The following is a 15,382-nucleotide window of genomic DNA, read 5'->3' as shown; positions in this document are numbered from 1 at the left end:
GTTGCCAGGATTCTACCTAGCAGCAGGAAAAAAAAAATCCAAATTTTTTTATTTCATAAGTTGACTTTTTTATGGCTTTCTTATGCTGCATTCTTGTAAGACTTTAGTTAGTATATTAGAAATACAGTTTAAAACATATATTTGAAATGTATAACTAATATGCATTATATTTAAAATATGCATATAACCTGAACCACACATTCGGTGGTTACTGTTAAAGGATAGTTTTTTCACTAAATTTCAGATGAGTTTTTCCTGTTTGTCTGAAGATGTTGTTTGCTGTATTTTGTGTTTTCACAGACTGAAATAAAATCATTATATCTGATTTATTCTGAAATTAAACATGAGCATGTTTCTCCTGAGGAGTGCACTATCTGGGAAGTATTGGAAGTTTTTTCATTTAAAAAACAGACGGTTTCTTTAGGTGTATGGGAAGATATTCTTATTACTCTGAAACTTACTGCCTCTTAAACAAAGTATCAGGAACAATGGAAATACTATGAAATTGGTTATCAGTTGCAAGCGTGATGTTTCCTTTCTGTTACATTTTTCATGCTTTCCTGCTTTCCCATTCCTTTGTGAGGCCTTATCCTCTAAGTGACATTTTAATTACGGGGCAATAATGAAAATTAAGAAAGTAACTATTGCAACAGAAGTGAGTAGTTGATTTTTTTTATATATGGGTGTGGTCTTGTTTAAATTTACTTCAGTAGAAAAATGGTCAGTATAACTGTTTGAACATTTGGCTTCAGAATAGAATATGCTGTATGTTTATGCAGGTATGTACATTGCGTGTCAAGAGACTGTCTTTAGGAGGTTTCACATTTACCTAGGGTGCTACCAGGTGCATCCGATTTATTACTGCAAGATTTCATAAGGTAGTGCTATGCCATGTTTTAATATTTAATCTGAGATGTGGAGGGCACTACCTGTCACACTGAGCAACAGTCTCCCATTGTTTCCTCGAATCCCATCCATCATCTGTGAATTTGTTTTCATTGTATTATAAATATTGTGGGACAAGAACTTCCCAAAGTGTCTGAGTGGCTGTGACAGTCATAGTGATGATGTCAGGTACTGTTTGTAGCAATAGAAAAAAATATTTTGCTCTTCAGTCTTCCTGCAATGGAATGTTTTATTTCAGCCTAACACAACAAAACTTTTAAGTGCCATCCCAAGCGTGTACTTTACCTGTGACATGCAATCAGAAAATACGTAGTTAATGTAGGAGTCATTATTTTAAAGCATAATGCTTTCCTTGTGGTACAAACAGAAAGCAGTTTAAATTATGAATATTATTTATGACATGAATTATTTAACAGTGTCTGAGAGATTTAAAATACATCTCAAGGTGATACATGAAGGACGGTTTTGAGAGTGTTTTCATCCTGAGGTGTGTTTCATGTTGACAGCTATGGCAGTAAGATCTTCAAAGAAGTTTAGATCTTATATTCAAGTTTTAGAGTCTCAAGTCGTTGACTGGAATGTGCTCATGCCATTAAAACTTTTTTAATCTTAATCTCTTTCAGTCCCAGCAAAGATGCATTGTGATCTTTGCACTGGTATGCTGCTTTGCAATTCTGGTTGCACTGATATTTTCGGCAGTGGATATTATGGGAGAAGATGAGGATGGACTATCAGAAAAGAACTGTCAAAATAACTGTCGGTAAGAGGTAACAAAAAAAACTTCTCTTTTGGGGTGGAAAGGAACATATATGTATTATATAAGGGCATGAAGTAATTGCCATGGTCCTATGGTGTTGTTGGGAAGAGTAGCTAACAAAGGAAGAAGTGGTTTCTCATTTTGAATTTCTGGTTTTGGAGGTTAGTTTAACAGAGTAAAGCACACTTTTTGAAGTTATTTTTGGTGGTGTGTTTTGAGCAAGACCCTGGTGGTAGATCAATTATTTTGTAAGCCTGAGCCAAAGCCGATTAAGTTTCAGTAATTGAGTACTGAGGTGGATCACATAGTTCCCAATCCTTTCATGTCTATTTCTCATCAAGACTACTTCTTTCTTTCTCCAGAAAGGTCACTGATGCCTTTTGACCTAAGATTGCTGTCCCTTCTGTGTAGGGGGAGCTTTTCTATTTCCTGTTTGATGCATTCCTGTTATAAACACAGTGGCTTACCTATGAACTGTGAAGGAAATTAGTGATATGGTCAGAAAGGTGAGTGTTGACAGTGTTGAATTAAGATTTGCCTCAGACACTTGCCATGGTTGTGTATATCTTTTAACTTTTGGTTCTGTTAGTTTTAAGTAGGTAATTATTTTTGGGCCTTTCATTTCGAGACTGAGTCGCATTTTGCTGCTCCTCACTGTCAGCTTCCTCCATGAATCTGTTCATTAGTGATGAGCAATGCTTTTCCTGGGTCATATTGTCCCAGGTCCTCTGCTGTCCACCATGCTGATTTAAAAATCATTTGTAGGATTCATTCCCAGTTGTATTCTATTTGGGTTTTTATCAAGACTTCTAATTTTATGCAGAGCACTGTCTCTGGTCCACTGTGTGAAAAAAAAAAAAATCATTGTTAAATACCTTCAGAGAAATCTATTCTAATCTGATCATGGAATTGCTGGAGTGACCGAGCATCCTCCAGTCCATGACCCCACTTAGAACAGAGTCAGCTGCAGCAGGTTGCTCAGGCATGTGCAGAGTCATATTCTGTGTAGCTCCAAGGATGGCCTCCACATACTTTCTGGACACCCTGTTCCACTGTGCGTAACCTACCAAGCTACCAATGGCTGGGTATACAGTGGGTAGGAGCTAATTGGCATTTGCATTTTAGAATAATTTAATGAAAGATTAATGTTTCTTGGAGCCTTTGGTCCTTATTTCTGCTATTCTTTGTTCATTTTGTGTGAAAACTCATAATTTCATGATTTTTTTCAATTATAATGGGTTTTTATAATATTGTTTACATGTTGCTTAAGAAACAAACAAAAAAACCCCCCAAAAACCAAGCAAACAAACAAAAAAAAAAAAGCAAGAGGATTTTTTAAAATCTGTATCTCCTTTCAAATGGAATATACTTGCAGCATCAGATAGCTTTGTCCTGAAACCAGCTGTCCTTCTGGCACTTCTTCCCATAATTGTGTTTAGGTTTGGTTTTGTTCACTTCAATGTACTCCTACAGGTCTGGGCAGCCTTCTGATATCTTCTCTGAATTTTATAGAGTTCAGCCAGCTTTTCTTTCCCCATCAAGGTCTGAAGTGTCTTTGACTGTGAGATGTTGCCTTCCAAAATTTTTGAAGATACTGCATGTGTCACCTCTACACCCACTGTCTCCATGTGTGAATCTTTGACAGAACTGGATCAGATGAGGGGAAAGTCTTTCTGCTCATCAGCTTTGGTGTCCTGCACACGACTTCAACACTCTCAGAAACTACTGCACCATGTTTCCTCTTAGTTGTATCAACTAATGGTTCCCATTTTGTTCTGGGTAGCTGTGCAGGCCTAGCCAAGGAAGGACTTTACCGTCTTCACTTTTTATTCTTCAAAGGGAAAAAAACTCAGATGTGATACACGGTACTAAGAAAAACAGGGATATTAATTTTTTCCATGTAAGAGAGTGATTTCTTCTGTCTCTTTGTATGGGTTACATCAATCTGCCTTTCCAAAGAATACTTGCCTTTGGTCAACGTTTTGTTGGTTCACATATGTCAGTCTTGTCCCCTCCTGGACTGTGCTAGAGGAGCCTGAGACTAAATTCAGCACCTTGACTTTAAACATTCTTATGCCAATTAGCAGTCAATTAAACTGCTCTGCGTTTACAGGGATAAAAGTGAACCCAGACCCCAGCTCTATTTTAAGGTGCCTTTCACAGAGTGATTCAAGTGCGTGATCTAGCTGCTAATGCCTGAACCAGAAGGCATATAAATGCTGTGTATATAAACTGCCTAAACCATTTCTAATAACAGTATCCAAGTGCTGGCAGCTGCTTCCTGCTAACACTGAGTCCTTCTCTACACGATGAAACTGGGGTGCTTTATGTGTTAAATACATCACAGAGTTAACTGAGGTGTCACAAATCAATTACTGCCAATGACATATATTTAGTACTTGGGCTAAGCACTTTTATTAAGTACATTTCTGCTATGTGAGTACTTTCCCTGACATTCGGGAAGAGGTGCTTACATTTGCAGGATGTGCTGAGACAACGGTAATAGATGATTTTGGTTTTTATTAAATGTGCGTCAAATATAAGTTTAAATGTATAAGCCTATTTTTTTGTTGTTTGTTTAACTGATTGAATTTGTGAAGAATGTTGATGGGAAAGGATGCTGTTGGTTTGAGAACTTTGCTGATGGTTTGTTAATGGTTGTTTTCTTTCAAAAATTTCATTTTTGTGTTTTTGTTTTAGAGGAAAATACACCTGAAATAGAACTGTGGTCTAGAAAAGTTCTCTGACTAGAAAGTTTTGGAGCTTGTGTCAAAAAATAGAATTTTTAGGAGAGAGAAAGAGAACATAAGAGGAAGCCTTTTTAAAATCTAGAGCTTTTGCTAGTGGTATTTTCCAGTAAACATTGCATCTCTCCTGGTTGTTGTGATTGGATTGTTCAGGAACACAAATGCAGCTTCTCTGATCTGCTTGTTGTAATTCAACATGAAATTCCTGTTCTATAAACCATTCCTTAAACTCTTACTATGTGGGGAATACTTACTGCATATGTTCCCAAAATGACCTTACTCTTTATTGATGTATTTATTTCTCCTGGGGACTTTGTAACAAAAATAAGTCAGGGAGTGAGAAATCAGGCTTTTTTGCATATCTTCTCTGATTGCTGGCGGAATTGATGCTACCTATCCTATTAAAAGGAATGTCAACTGATTGAAATTAAAGGAATAAAAAAAGTAGCAGGGACTGTGAAAAGTTGAGGCTTTGCAGTTTGTGCTCGGTATGTGATGGAAATAATTCTCTTGAGACGTCCACAGTAATGTTGTTAGGCAGCCCTGATGGATGAGACTGGTTAAGAGGATATGCTTAGCAGTCTGGGAATTTTGCCTGTCTTGCTGTGGGTCCATTAGACACTGAATCTATAAAATTAGATTATTGTAATTTGAAAATAGTACATTTTAATGGCTGATCTATTGTGAATAAATCTTGGCAGGCCTCTGATGTAACATCAGTTAAGACTTACTTGACTTTGTTGGAATTGACTGATAAACTCTAAAAATGGCAATTTGGGAAACAGAAGAAATGACAACTATTAAGAGATTGTCTCTGCTGTCCAAACTATTTGAACCAAGGTTGTTTTGATTTATTAACAGTAACTTGAGCGTTTCCAGGCTCAACTTGAGCCTCTTCTCCTGCTTGTTGGTGCTGACAGTCACGCTAGGGATCCTACAGAGTTTGCACATGCCCTTAGTTATCCTTGTCTCACTGGCTTTGCCAATATCCATTGAAGCAGTGGTAGCAGTTGGCATAGCTCCTACCTCTGGCTGTGCGTTTGGCCCCATCTCTTGAGAGGGACCACAGAACAAGGTGGAAAGGGAAGCAATGGTAGCTACTTTCCATGCTTACAAAGCTAAAACTAGAACTGTTGTCATGATTTTTTTTTTTCAATATTGCCTTTCTCTGATGATAATTGGAAGGATCTTCTTGCTTTCTGTTCGTGTGTGTTCTGAAGGCAGATTCTGTCTTGCATTCTGTTCCAGTGATGCTGTTTTGATCATTTCTCCTCAGAGTCATATATAATGAAGGCACTTGTTCTTTGTGTTTGGATTTGTGTTGGAAGAATTTTCTGTTGTTTATGAAAGGTTTGAAAAAGCCTATTTAGTTCACTTCTTGATTGTAGGGAGGCTTTCACCAATGCTGCCCTGTAACAAGTAGGTGATGATACCTGAGCAGTGTTTGTGATTTCTTCAGATATTGTTTGGATTGTTTTGAATAAGGGTTGGTATCCTGGAAAGGAGCTGAATCTTCCTGCTGACATGCAAAGCTTTAACATTCAATGCAAAGCTTTAGAATTCAACAGTACCCTACAATACTGAATTTCAGAGATTAAATCTAGTTGTATACGATAATTACTTATATTGAACAATTATTGTGTGTTGCATGCATTGCTTTCAATTTCATTAGATGAGTATTCTCTGGTTGTGAAAGAGGGCCCACAATTGATTTTTTTTCTGTTGCTTTATAAATCTTTCTTTCAACTACTTTGCTTTTTCCCTAAGTAGGGTTTTGCAGCACTATTAAATAAGCATACTGCAACACATGCTTACATTCATTTACCTTGGTAATGCTTTGCCCCTGGCTTATTGTGGAGGAGATTTTCTCTGTGCTGCGTGGGTTCTGAACATAACAAGGTTTATATTGACTGGTTTCTATTTAATAAACAAACTATGACAAGCATAATAGTTAAATGTCTAAACAGAGCAAGATGCTCAGATTTTCAAAACAAGCCTGTTAAAGAGCAACTGAAGATTTCTGTTTACAAAACAACTACTCCACTTGGCATAAAAATGCTTTCTGTCAACATGATGGACTAGAGGATCAAGTCTTCCCTCAGTCAGTTTGCAGACAACACCAATTTGAGGAGGAGTGTTCATCTTCTGGCAGGTAGAAGGGCTCTGCAGAGGAATCTGGAGAGGCTGGATCAATGGGCCAAGGCCAAAGGTATGAAGTTCACTAAGACAAAATGCTGGGTCCTGCCCTTGGGTCACAACAACCCCTTGTAGCGCAATAGGCTGGGGCAGAGTGGCTGGAAAGCTGCTCAGCAGTAAAGGACCTGGGAGTTCTGGTTTACAGCAGCTGAACATGAGCCAAGGTCTGCCCAGGGGACCAAGGAGGCTGATGGCATCCTGGCCTGGATCAGCACTGGTGTGGCCAGCAGGACCAGAGCAGGGATTGTCCCCTGGTATTGGGCACTGGTGAGGCCTCACCCTAAATCCAGTGCTCAGTTCTGGGCCCCTCACTACAGTAAAGACATTGAGGTGCTAGAGTGTGTCCAGAGAAGGGCAACAGAGTTGATCAAGGGTCTGGAGCACAGGTTTTGTGAGGAATGGCTGAAGGAGCTGGAGTTGCTTAGTCTGGAGAACAGGAGGCTCAGGGCTGACCTCATTGCTCTCTTCAGCCACCTGAAACAGGCTTTAGCCAGGTGAGGGTCAGTCTCTTCTCCCACATGGCAAGTGGCAGAGGAAATGGCTTCAGGTTGTGCAGGGGAGGTTCAGGTGGGATATTAAAAACTATTTCTTCACTAAAAGTATTATGAAGCATTGAAACAAGTTGCTCGGGAAAGTGGTAGGATCATCATTAGGAGGTATCTAAAAGACATACAGACATGGGGCTCAGGGATGTGGTTTAGTGGTGAACAAGTGCTGGATTAATGGTTGGACTTGGTGATTCTTTTCAACATCATCTTTTCCAACCTTAACAATTCTAGGGTGACTGTTTCCTCTTGGTTTTGGGTGATATAGAGAATTAACTATAAAAAACCTCCTAATTTTTCAGATGATCTCTATTTGTAGTGATTTTTATTTTTGCATCCAAAGAAGGAATGCACTTTCAATTGAAGTTTCATGGCTGGACAATGCAAGGACCTGGTGTACCTCCTGCAAGTCCATTCAACATCTGAAGCCATGGAGGGAAATCGCTAATTCAACTTGCACAGAAAGAAATTCTACCTATCCTACCTTCTATTTTTCATTTTTTGAAATGCTTTTCAATGGAAAAGACAGTGTATTAACAGTATGGTACCTGCACTGGTACAGTTACTCAGTACCTGTATAGAGTATAATTTTTTCCTGTGTTTTGGCACAAAATACAAAAAACAAAGGATAATTTTTCTTTTGTTTTACATTTACTTTCAGCTATAGAGAGTGTGTTCACAAATTAAAAAATGAGTGACAAAACTCATTATCTGTTTAGATCTTGTTCTGTCTGCATTACTCGCAGGAGATAGTTTATTGTTAATTACATTGTACCAAATAGGTCTGGGCTTCTGCTCATTTTATTCAAACCCACAGACCTATTCTTTTTCCTCCTCTTTGTTTCATTAAATCTATTTATTTTCTGTGGAGTTCAGAACAGAGGGCTTTAGAGTCTACTTAAGGCAGCTTTTCCTGCTAGAGATTAACATATTTTGTGCTCTTGGAAGTTACCTTTTTAACGTATGTGTTTATTTCTCCTTTTATGACTTAGAATTTATGAATTGATATCAGAGAAAATGTTCCAAGCTAATAGAAGTCAAATTCCAATTACTTTAAGGTTCCTAGGTAATGCAGGTGGGATAAAGGAGCAATTCATGTGTTTGAGTGTCCTATCTCCTGTGTAGTTTGCTGGAGCTTCTCTGATTAAATCTTTTTCTTTTCTCTTTTTCTTTCTCTCTTTCTCCCTTCTCAACTTAATTTGTTCTTTTGTCTTTTTACCTTAATGTCTTCAGAAGACTGAAATGACTTCATCCGAGCAGAACTCAAAAAATTTCTGAGGTAATTTTCTATACCAGATTGTAAGGCTATACTAAACAGAGTTATTAAATCTAAAATTACTGGTCATTCTCATGATCTTGAAAGTCGATTTATGACATTTCAGAGAGGTTTTTATTCTGCCTGGTGATAGTAGCCACCCAGCTTAATAAAGCTCCCTGTTAAATCATTCTTCCTGTTGCTTGTGGGAAAGGCATCAAAAGTAGCTAAAAATTTTAGTAGAGTCTGTCTGAATTCATGCTCTATTTCAGGGTGACTTGTTCGTTCAGCCAGAGCTGACTTTGCATCAGATCCTAGCAAGCACCTGTTCCAGTGACACCATTTATTTTCAATTGCTTCTCCACCCTCAGAGCAGTATATGAAAAAGATACTCATCCTGTCAGGTTACATTAGATGTATTGGGTTCTGCATCTAAGCCTAGGATGGCGCTATGAGTGTCCTGTGGGCTAGCATGATTTGATGCTCCTCAGGAGTGCAAGTGTACTGTGCTGGATGATTTCTGTGACCTACTGAGTAGGTGGCTGAGCCTGCCTTTCCAAGCACCAGGGCAGTGCTGTGCTTAAGAAGAAGTAGGTGTGGTGCCTGCTGAAGCCCAAAGCATTGTGCAGAGCTGGTGGGCTTGAGCTGACTCTCCTGTCCAGCCACATGCAGCTCACTTTGCTGTGGTGGCCCTGAGGTGGCATCCCGAGGGCAGCGGCTCTCGGCGTTACTGCCCTGCTGGGATGCATCAGGGAGAGCTGCCGGTTGCGGTTTGTTTGGACTGCTTTTTCCAGATGCTCTTTACATGTACAGGAAGACAGATTTTGGTGGAACGTTTAGGGTTTTTCTTTGTTATTCTGAGGATTTTCTTCCTGGTTTATTTTCCTCTGAATACATGGGTGAAATTTAGGTGAAGCCTGAGTCACCTGTCAGTGATCTCTGATATGATGTCCATATGTCCACATCTCTCTAGTTAGTCAGAGCATCACTGTGAGTAATTCTTCAGATACAAATTACTCTTGCATGTTGGGCAAGATGTCAATGACCTGTGTTAATCAGAAAAAGTATGAGTTTGTTTCCTTTATTCAACTTACCCACATCCAATTGTCTTGACCAAGGGTAAAAAATGCACTGGAGAAATGTTTAATTATCATTAGTATTTTTTAATTTTATGTTTCATTTTGTGTTTCATTTTTTCCCATAACTAATTTGCTTCCTGTCAACCAGACTGGAAAAAAAAATATGTACAAAAACAGCTTTGGCATGTTCCAGATGCAGATCTGTCATTTATCCTCTATTTAATGACCAGTGCTTTCCAAGTAAGATTATTTCAAAATTATTATGCAGCTCAAAGAGAGTTTTTATGACTGACTGCATCACAATTTGGTAGGTTTAAAGCTGATTTCTTCACATCCTAAGTGCTGAAATGGCTCTTCTGAGAACCATCAGTTATTTGCAGTCCTTCTGGTATGAGGGGAAGGATTCATCTTGCCTAAGACTAAACTTTTGATGGATATTTAATGGCACATTGGAAGAGTTGGCTTTGACTTTTTACTCTAGATCTGATTGGAACTCTTGGAATAACTATGTAACACACATATATATGACCACAGATTATATCTGATACCTTTTGTCAGTTTGTCAGGTATATAGTTAATTGATTTTCACTGATTTATCAAAATATTTCTTTAAAGAACCTGTTGGGAAAAGAAAGTTATTTTTAAAAAATTTCCTTGTTATCATTCATTAAATAGCTCCTCAAGTAAGCTGGGCTTGAATAAAAGTAATTTTTAGAACTCTTCTACTGGCTGAGTATTGGAGAAAAATGCACTATTACCAGTGGTTTAGCAAAATATGAGTATGCATAAGTTTCATTACTGATCATGACACTTTAGGCAAGAATGAATGTGTCAACAGCATCAGGCAGGCAGCCGTGATTTGGATTTTGTTCAAACAGTCAGAAGCTCTAGTCCTTTTTTCAGCCAGTTTGGGTCACTTGCATCAGTTTGGCAGTGCATGTTTTACAGTTCACTGCAGATACTGGTAGAGTGTAGGGTTCAGTAAATGTATTAGAGGATACTTGAGGTGATGTATTTGGGCCAGTGGAAGCTGAAGTGCTGGACTAGTGGAAGTGTCTCCTCAAAGATGCAGCAGGGCCGGTGGGACAGTGACAGACTGCAGGAGCTGCCCTATCTGGTGTGTTTCATAAATGCATGTGAGCCACCTCAAAGACATCCCCAAAGACCTTCCAGTTTTGGGCCACGACATGCTGCCAAAACTGGAGCCAGTCCATCACTATAGCAGCTTTCGGGAATAGTATGGGAAAGCAGTAGAGATGTAACCTCTGTATGACAACAGACGAACTATTATTTTCCTTGGTGACATATCTGTTTGTAGGATCTTCTTCAAGACTGACTAGAGGAGAGAAAACAGTAAATTTTTCAATTTGCTTTTGAGAAGAGTCATACAAATACCTAAAATGGGCAGCCAACTGGTTCTGTGTCAGAGGTTCTGCTCTGGCCATGTACACATGGTAGAATTTCCAGAGAAAAATGTACTTCTGATATTTGAGTGGGGTTTTATGTTTTCAGACCTTTTTTGAGAGTCAGGATTTTGCTATTAAAATGCCTTAGGGTAAATACCAGTAAATCAGTTAATGTTCTCTACTAAGACCTAAAAAGGTATTGTTCTTGTTTTGGTTTTTTTTGTTGTTGTTTTTTTTTTTTTTTTAATTCTTTGGCGTTCTTAAAACACAGCTTTATCAATCCAGATAGCTTGTGTCTGTTAGGGGAAGAGGTTCCTGACTTAACTCACCTTGGAAAGAAATGTACCCATCAGATTTCCTTTTTGTTCCCCCAGGTTTTAACTTGTAAGCAACAAGTTTTAAAGATGCAATTTCAATCACATGCAATTCTAGATGGACCTAACTTAATTACCATTTTTAAAAAACCCCAACAAACAACCAAACCCCACAACCAAACCCAAAATTAAACAAACAATAGCAAAAGTGAAATACAAAGAGATACCATATAAAACTGACAGTAGTTAAACCTATCTGTATTCCCGATGTATTCTGGAACATTTCCATAGACTCTTGCCTCTGTAATTCAAGCACTGGTGGTGTGCTTTGGGAATGGATACTTTAAGTACCTTATTCTTTTCATCTGTGGATTTTTATTACTGTTTCTACCTTGACTATATCTGCTGAATCTGCAGTGCTGATTTCAAATAGTTGCTGACTAAAGTTTTTACCTTCAATTTTCCTTCATTGTTTTGCAAAGCAGTTTTGTTTGTTCTTGCTGGGCAGGAAGGGCATTAATTAAATTTAGGGTGTTGTTGGATTGTGTAAATGCCTACATCAGAGAATATAATTTAATTTCTATTCTGGATAAGAGAGCTCTTACTTGGAAAATACTCATTCAATTATTTTTGACACCATAGAATTTATGAGGAAAAATAATATTTTGATTCTTGATTGGTTTCTATCACCATAAGCTAAGACATTTATCCATTCCATGTCATACCAAGATAATTAGAACCTTTTAGAAAGATGGATGGACCAAAAGAAAAATAGTAGTCATCACATTCCCACTTCTTGTGTATTTATCTGTGATTAGTCAGTCCAAATTAATGTTGGTCTTTACAGTTACAAAATGTCCATATGAGAAGATCAGGGGTTGTAGGGAAGGAAATAAAAAGGCAACGTAAATTCTGTAATAAAAAAAAAGCCTTTTTTTGCCTGTAGTACTTTGCCATATTCAAGCCTTATAAAAAAGGTTTAATATGAACATAACCACAAACTGAATGTGGAAATAAAAACATCTGGTTAACTAATTAATATATATGACAGGGGCTATTTATACAATATTTATTGTTCTTCTGAGAGGCTTTATAAAGTTGTTACATTAGGATATTTTAGTGTGTTTTACAGATGGGTGAACAGTGAATGAGTTGCTGCCCCAAAGAGCCAAATAGGCATAACAGCTGATGAGGGGCTTGTGTGGCTGATACGTGGCTTTGTACAGGACTGACTAAATACCTCAGCTGTTGAGTTTTACATAATTTGAAAGTCACGGTGATGGTATTTACTCAAGACTTAAAGGTACAAACAAAGGGAAGAGGCTGAGATTTTTTTTTGGTGACTGAACAGGTACCAAGTGAGCACTCACTGTTCTGCTGGCAAGTCCCAGCTCCCAATTCCTGACTGATGGATATGCAGGGTGTTCCCTGAAGTGTGTAGCTGGGTTTCCTTAGGCATGACAGGGGCAAGAATGGCTTCACCTAAGGAGGGCAGCATTGCTGTGCTCATCTCTGTTAAGAAGGAAGCTGCCTGCCATGGGCTGGGGACAGAGCCTCCCCAGCTGCCATTTAGGTGCATTGCCTGGAGTCACTGTCAGGAAACAGGCACTTCATATGGGGCAAACTGCTCTATGTTACTGTATTTGGAAGACTTTTTCTAATAACGTTTATGGATAAGGAATCTTGGAAACATCAGCTGAGAATTAAGAGTGTATAAACAAATAAGGTGTTGAGAAAACAAACTTCGTAGTACGAGGGGGTTTTTTGTGTATAAATTGAGGATATGTTAGAACTGAGGCATCAAACTGCCATGAAGATATTTAGAAGCACAGAAATAAAAACTAGGCCAGCCTTTCCATATTCCCTGTAAGGGGTCAGAAATCTAATGGACAAAAAGGGGTTAAATAAAATAAAAATTGGCTGGTCCTTTCAAAACTAAAGAGAAAGTGGGAGGGGTAAAATAGTCCTTTTGGTAACTAAAATTGGGGTTTAAAAAAAGTTTCTGTTTTGATGGTGTCCTTGTCCTTTCATGTCTAAAGATTAAGTATGAACTTTTAGAAGATGTAGACAACGCAATTGTGTGGGGTTTTTGATAAGCATATCCTGGAGATCTTCAATTACAGGATGGTAGTGAACAGAGAAAACTAAATGATGTAGCGCCTCTTGGTTAATGGTATATATGGCATTCTAGATAATAAACAGACATGACAGATAGATTTCTCATTCTAAATTCAACAGAATTGGGTCACTGTTTCTTTTTTTTTTTTTTAGTAGAAGTTTTGCAAAATGTTCCTTATCTTCTTTTCATTTCAATTCACCTCAGATCCTCAGGATCCTCATGTTTTTGTAGTTTATCCTTCAATGTAGCACCTAGCTGTCTACAGTGTGATAATGTGAACCACGGATCTGCTTTTTACGAGGGTGAGGTTTTAATTTTTTTTAAGCACTGACTGATGTAGCACCTTGATGTTATGAAAACAACAGAGTCACTGTGGCTGCCACACAGGCAGGATACTGGCAAGCCTAATGCAGGGAATACCATTCCTCTCATTAACATCAAACCTGAGAAGCAAGCTAGATTTCAAGAACTTTCATGTGAGTGTAGATGTTTTGAATAATGAATGGTGGTGTGTTAAATTGTTAATACTTTATCTACTAGCTCTGACTTGAAGTCGTTCATCTTACTGCTTGTGTGTACTTCATTTTTGTGGCTTACATACTGATTAAATCTTGTCATGCGATAAAGATGTTTCCTCATTCCTTTCTTACTTTTTGTTCTTCTTAAAATTTATTTTCCTTCCCCTTGACAGACATCTGTAACTTGTTTTCCTTCTCTCCTTCTTTAGGTTTTCATTTGGGTTTGGCTTTGTGCGGTTCTGACGGTGTGCTTGCTCTTCCCTTGGGCTTTTCATCACAGGCCTCTTTGAGGTCTTTCCCTATCCCCCAGTGGTTTAGAAACTCTGTAAACTCCATTCCTTGGAACATTTTCAGACTCCCTCCCACACACATGTGTGTTCCCTGCCTAGATGAGCTATCTCGAGTCTATATTTGGAGACTGAGAGTGTCTGGAGGATAAATCTGTGTTGGCCACAGTGCTGCAAATATCAAACAAATTCACAGTTTTAAGTATTATGTTAAGACAAGAATTTGGCTAATTAGTTTTGGTGTAATTATTAGAAGACTGTGTCATAAGATAGTTAATCCAGTGAATATGCTTATATGATGCCAATTTTATTAGACTTCAAATCAAAATATATCAGCTGTTTTTACACCTGAGAAGGATTATATTTTGTGACAGCAATTAGCAGGCTTTAATAAGATGGTCTGATGGAAACAAGACAAACTCTTCTTGAGTTGGCCAAGGGATGTCTTGGGGGCAAAATATGTAGGATTAGTGTTTCACTAAGAGACACCGTGGAGGATGTGCTATTCTGCTTTAAGCAGAGGGAAGTGTGTTTAACACCTTACTTAGACTTGGATTCCTTAACTTAATTCATGCTTTGAAACTGGGCATCCAGATGCTGGATGACTCCCCTGTGGAATGGCAGCTCCTGGTACTGCAATACTCCTCTGCCAGCCACCTCAGCATGGAGCTCTTCCATGGAGCTCTTCCAGAGAGATTCCATGAGCTCTCACTCACCCCTCTCGTGTATATTTAAGTAATGTCCTTTGGAGAAGCACCTTTAAGTTGGCTACACTGTTATCCCCATCCTCAGGAGAAACTTGGGACGTTGTGGTTCTCTGATTTTGCTCTTGCTTGCAGTAGTTACTGGGATCTGTGACTTAAACCCCATGTACAGGTGCGAGTTATGGGAGTTGAAGTTGCAATAGGCTATGTTTTTGTCTTTGATGAGTTCTTACGGAAAGCTGCTTATTTTGTTAAGATCAAGAAAAAAAAAGTAAGGATTTTAACGTTCCTTGCTACACACAGCCCATTGATCAGGAAGAGCCTTTGTTTGGGTACACTCATTGGAAGTGAAAGGTGCTGTTTGAATTTTCTGTGGAGTGTGAAGACTGGTCAGGTCAGCTGGTTTCTCCTGCCTCAGCACCCTCAGGCACTTGTCTCTCAGCAGTCTGCTGTAAGAATCCGCTGACCAGCTCTCAATTCTCCCCACAGCTGCAAAACCCATTGAAACGTTGTAGTGCTGACAGGCAGAAATGCTGTAAAAATGCAAAT

At 38.6% G+C, this 15,382-nt stretch overlaps 1 protein-coding gene across 2 annotated transcripts in view; it reads left to right on the top strand.

Moving 5' to 3' along the window:
* PLD5 (phospholipase D family member 5) overlaps nucleotides 1–15,382 on the top strand; it is a 166,182-nt gene that overhangs the window by 68,337 nt on the left and 82,463 nt on the right. For both annotated transcript variants that reach the window (XM_066180409.1, XM_066180410.1), the window contains one exon: nucleotides 1,530–1,666. In XM_066180409.1, coding sequence (XP_066036506.1) covers nucleotides 1,530–1,666 — 137 coding nt within the window. The remainder of the gene's footprint in view (nucleotides 1–1,529; nucleotides 1,667–15,382) is intronic.

This window comes from Chamaea fasciata, unplaced genomic scaffold, assembly GCF_029207755.1.
Source record: "Chamaea fasciata isolate MVZ Bird 193981 ecotype frontalis unplaced genomic scaffold, bChaFas1.0.hap1 SCAF_3, whole genome shotgun sequence".
NCBI lineage: Eukaryota > Metazoa > Chordata > Aves > Passeriformes > Sylviidae > Chamaea > Chamaea fasciata.
Note: the sequence above shows the minus strand (reverse complement) of the source record. Positions and strands in the feature narration are given on the sequence as shown.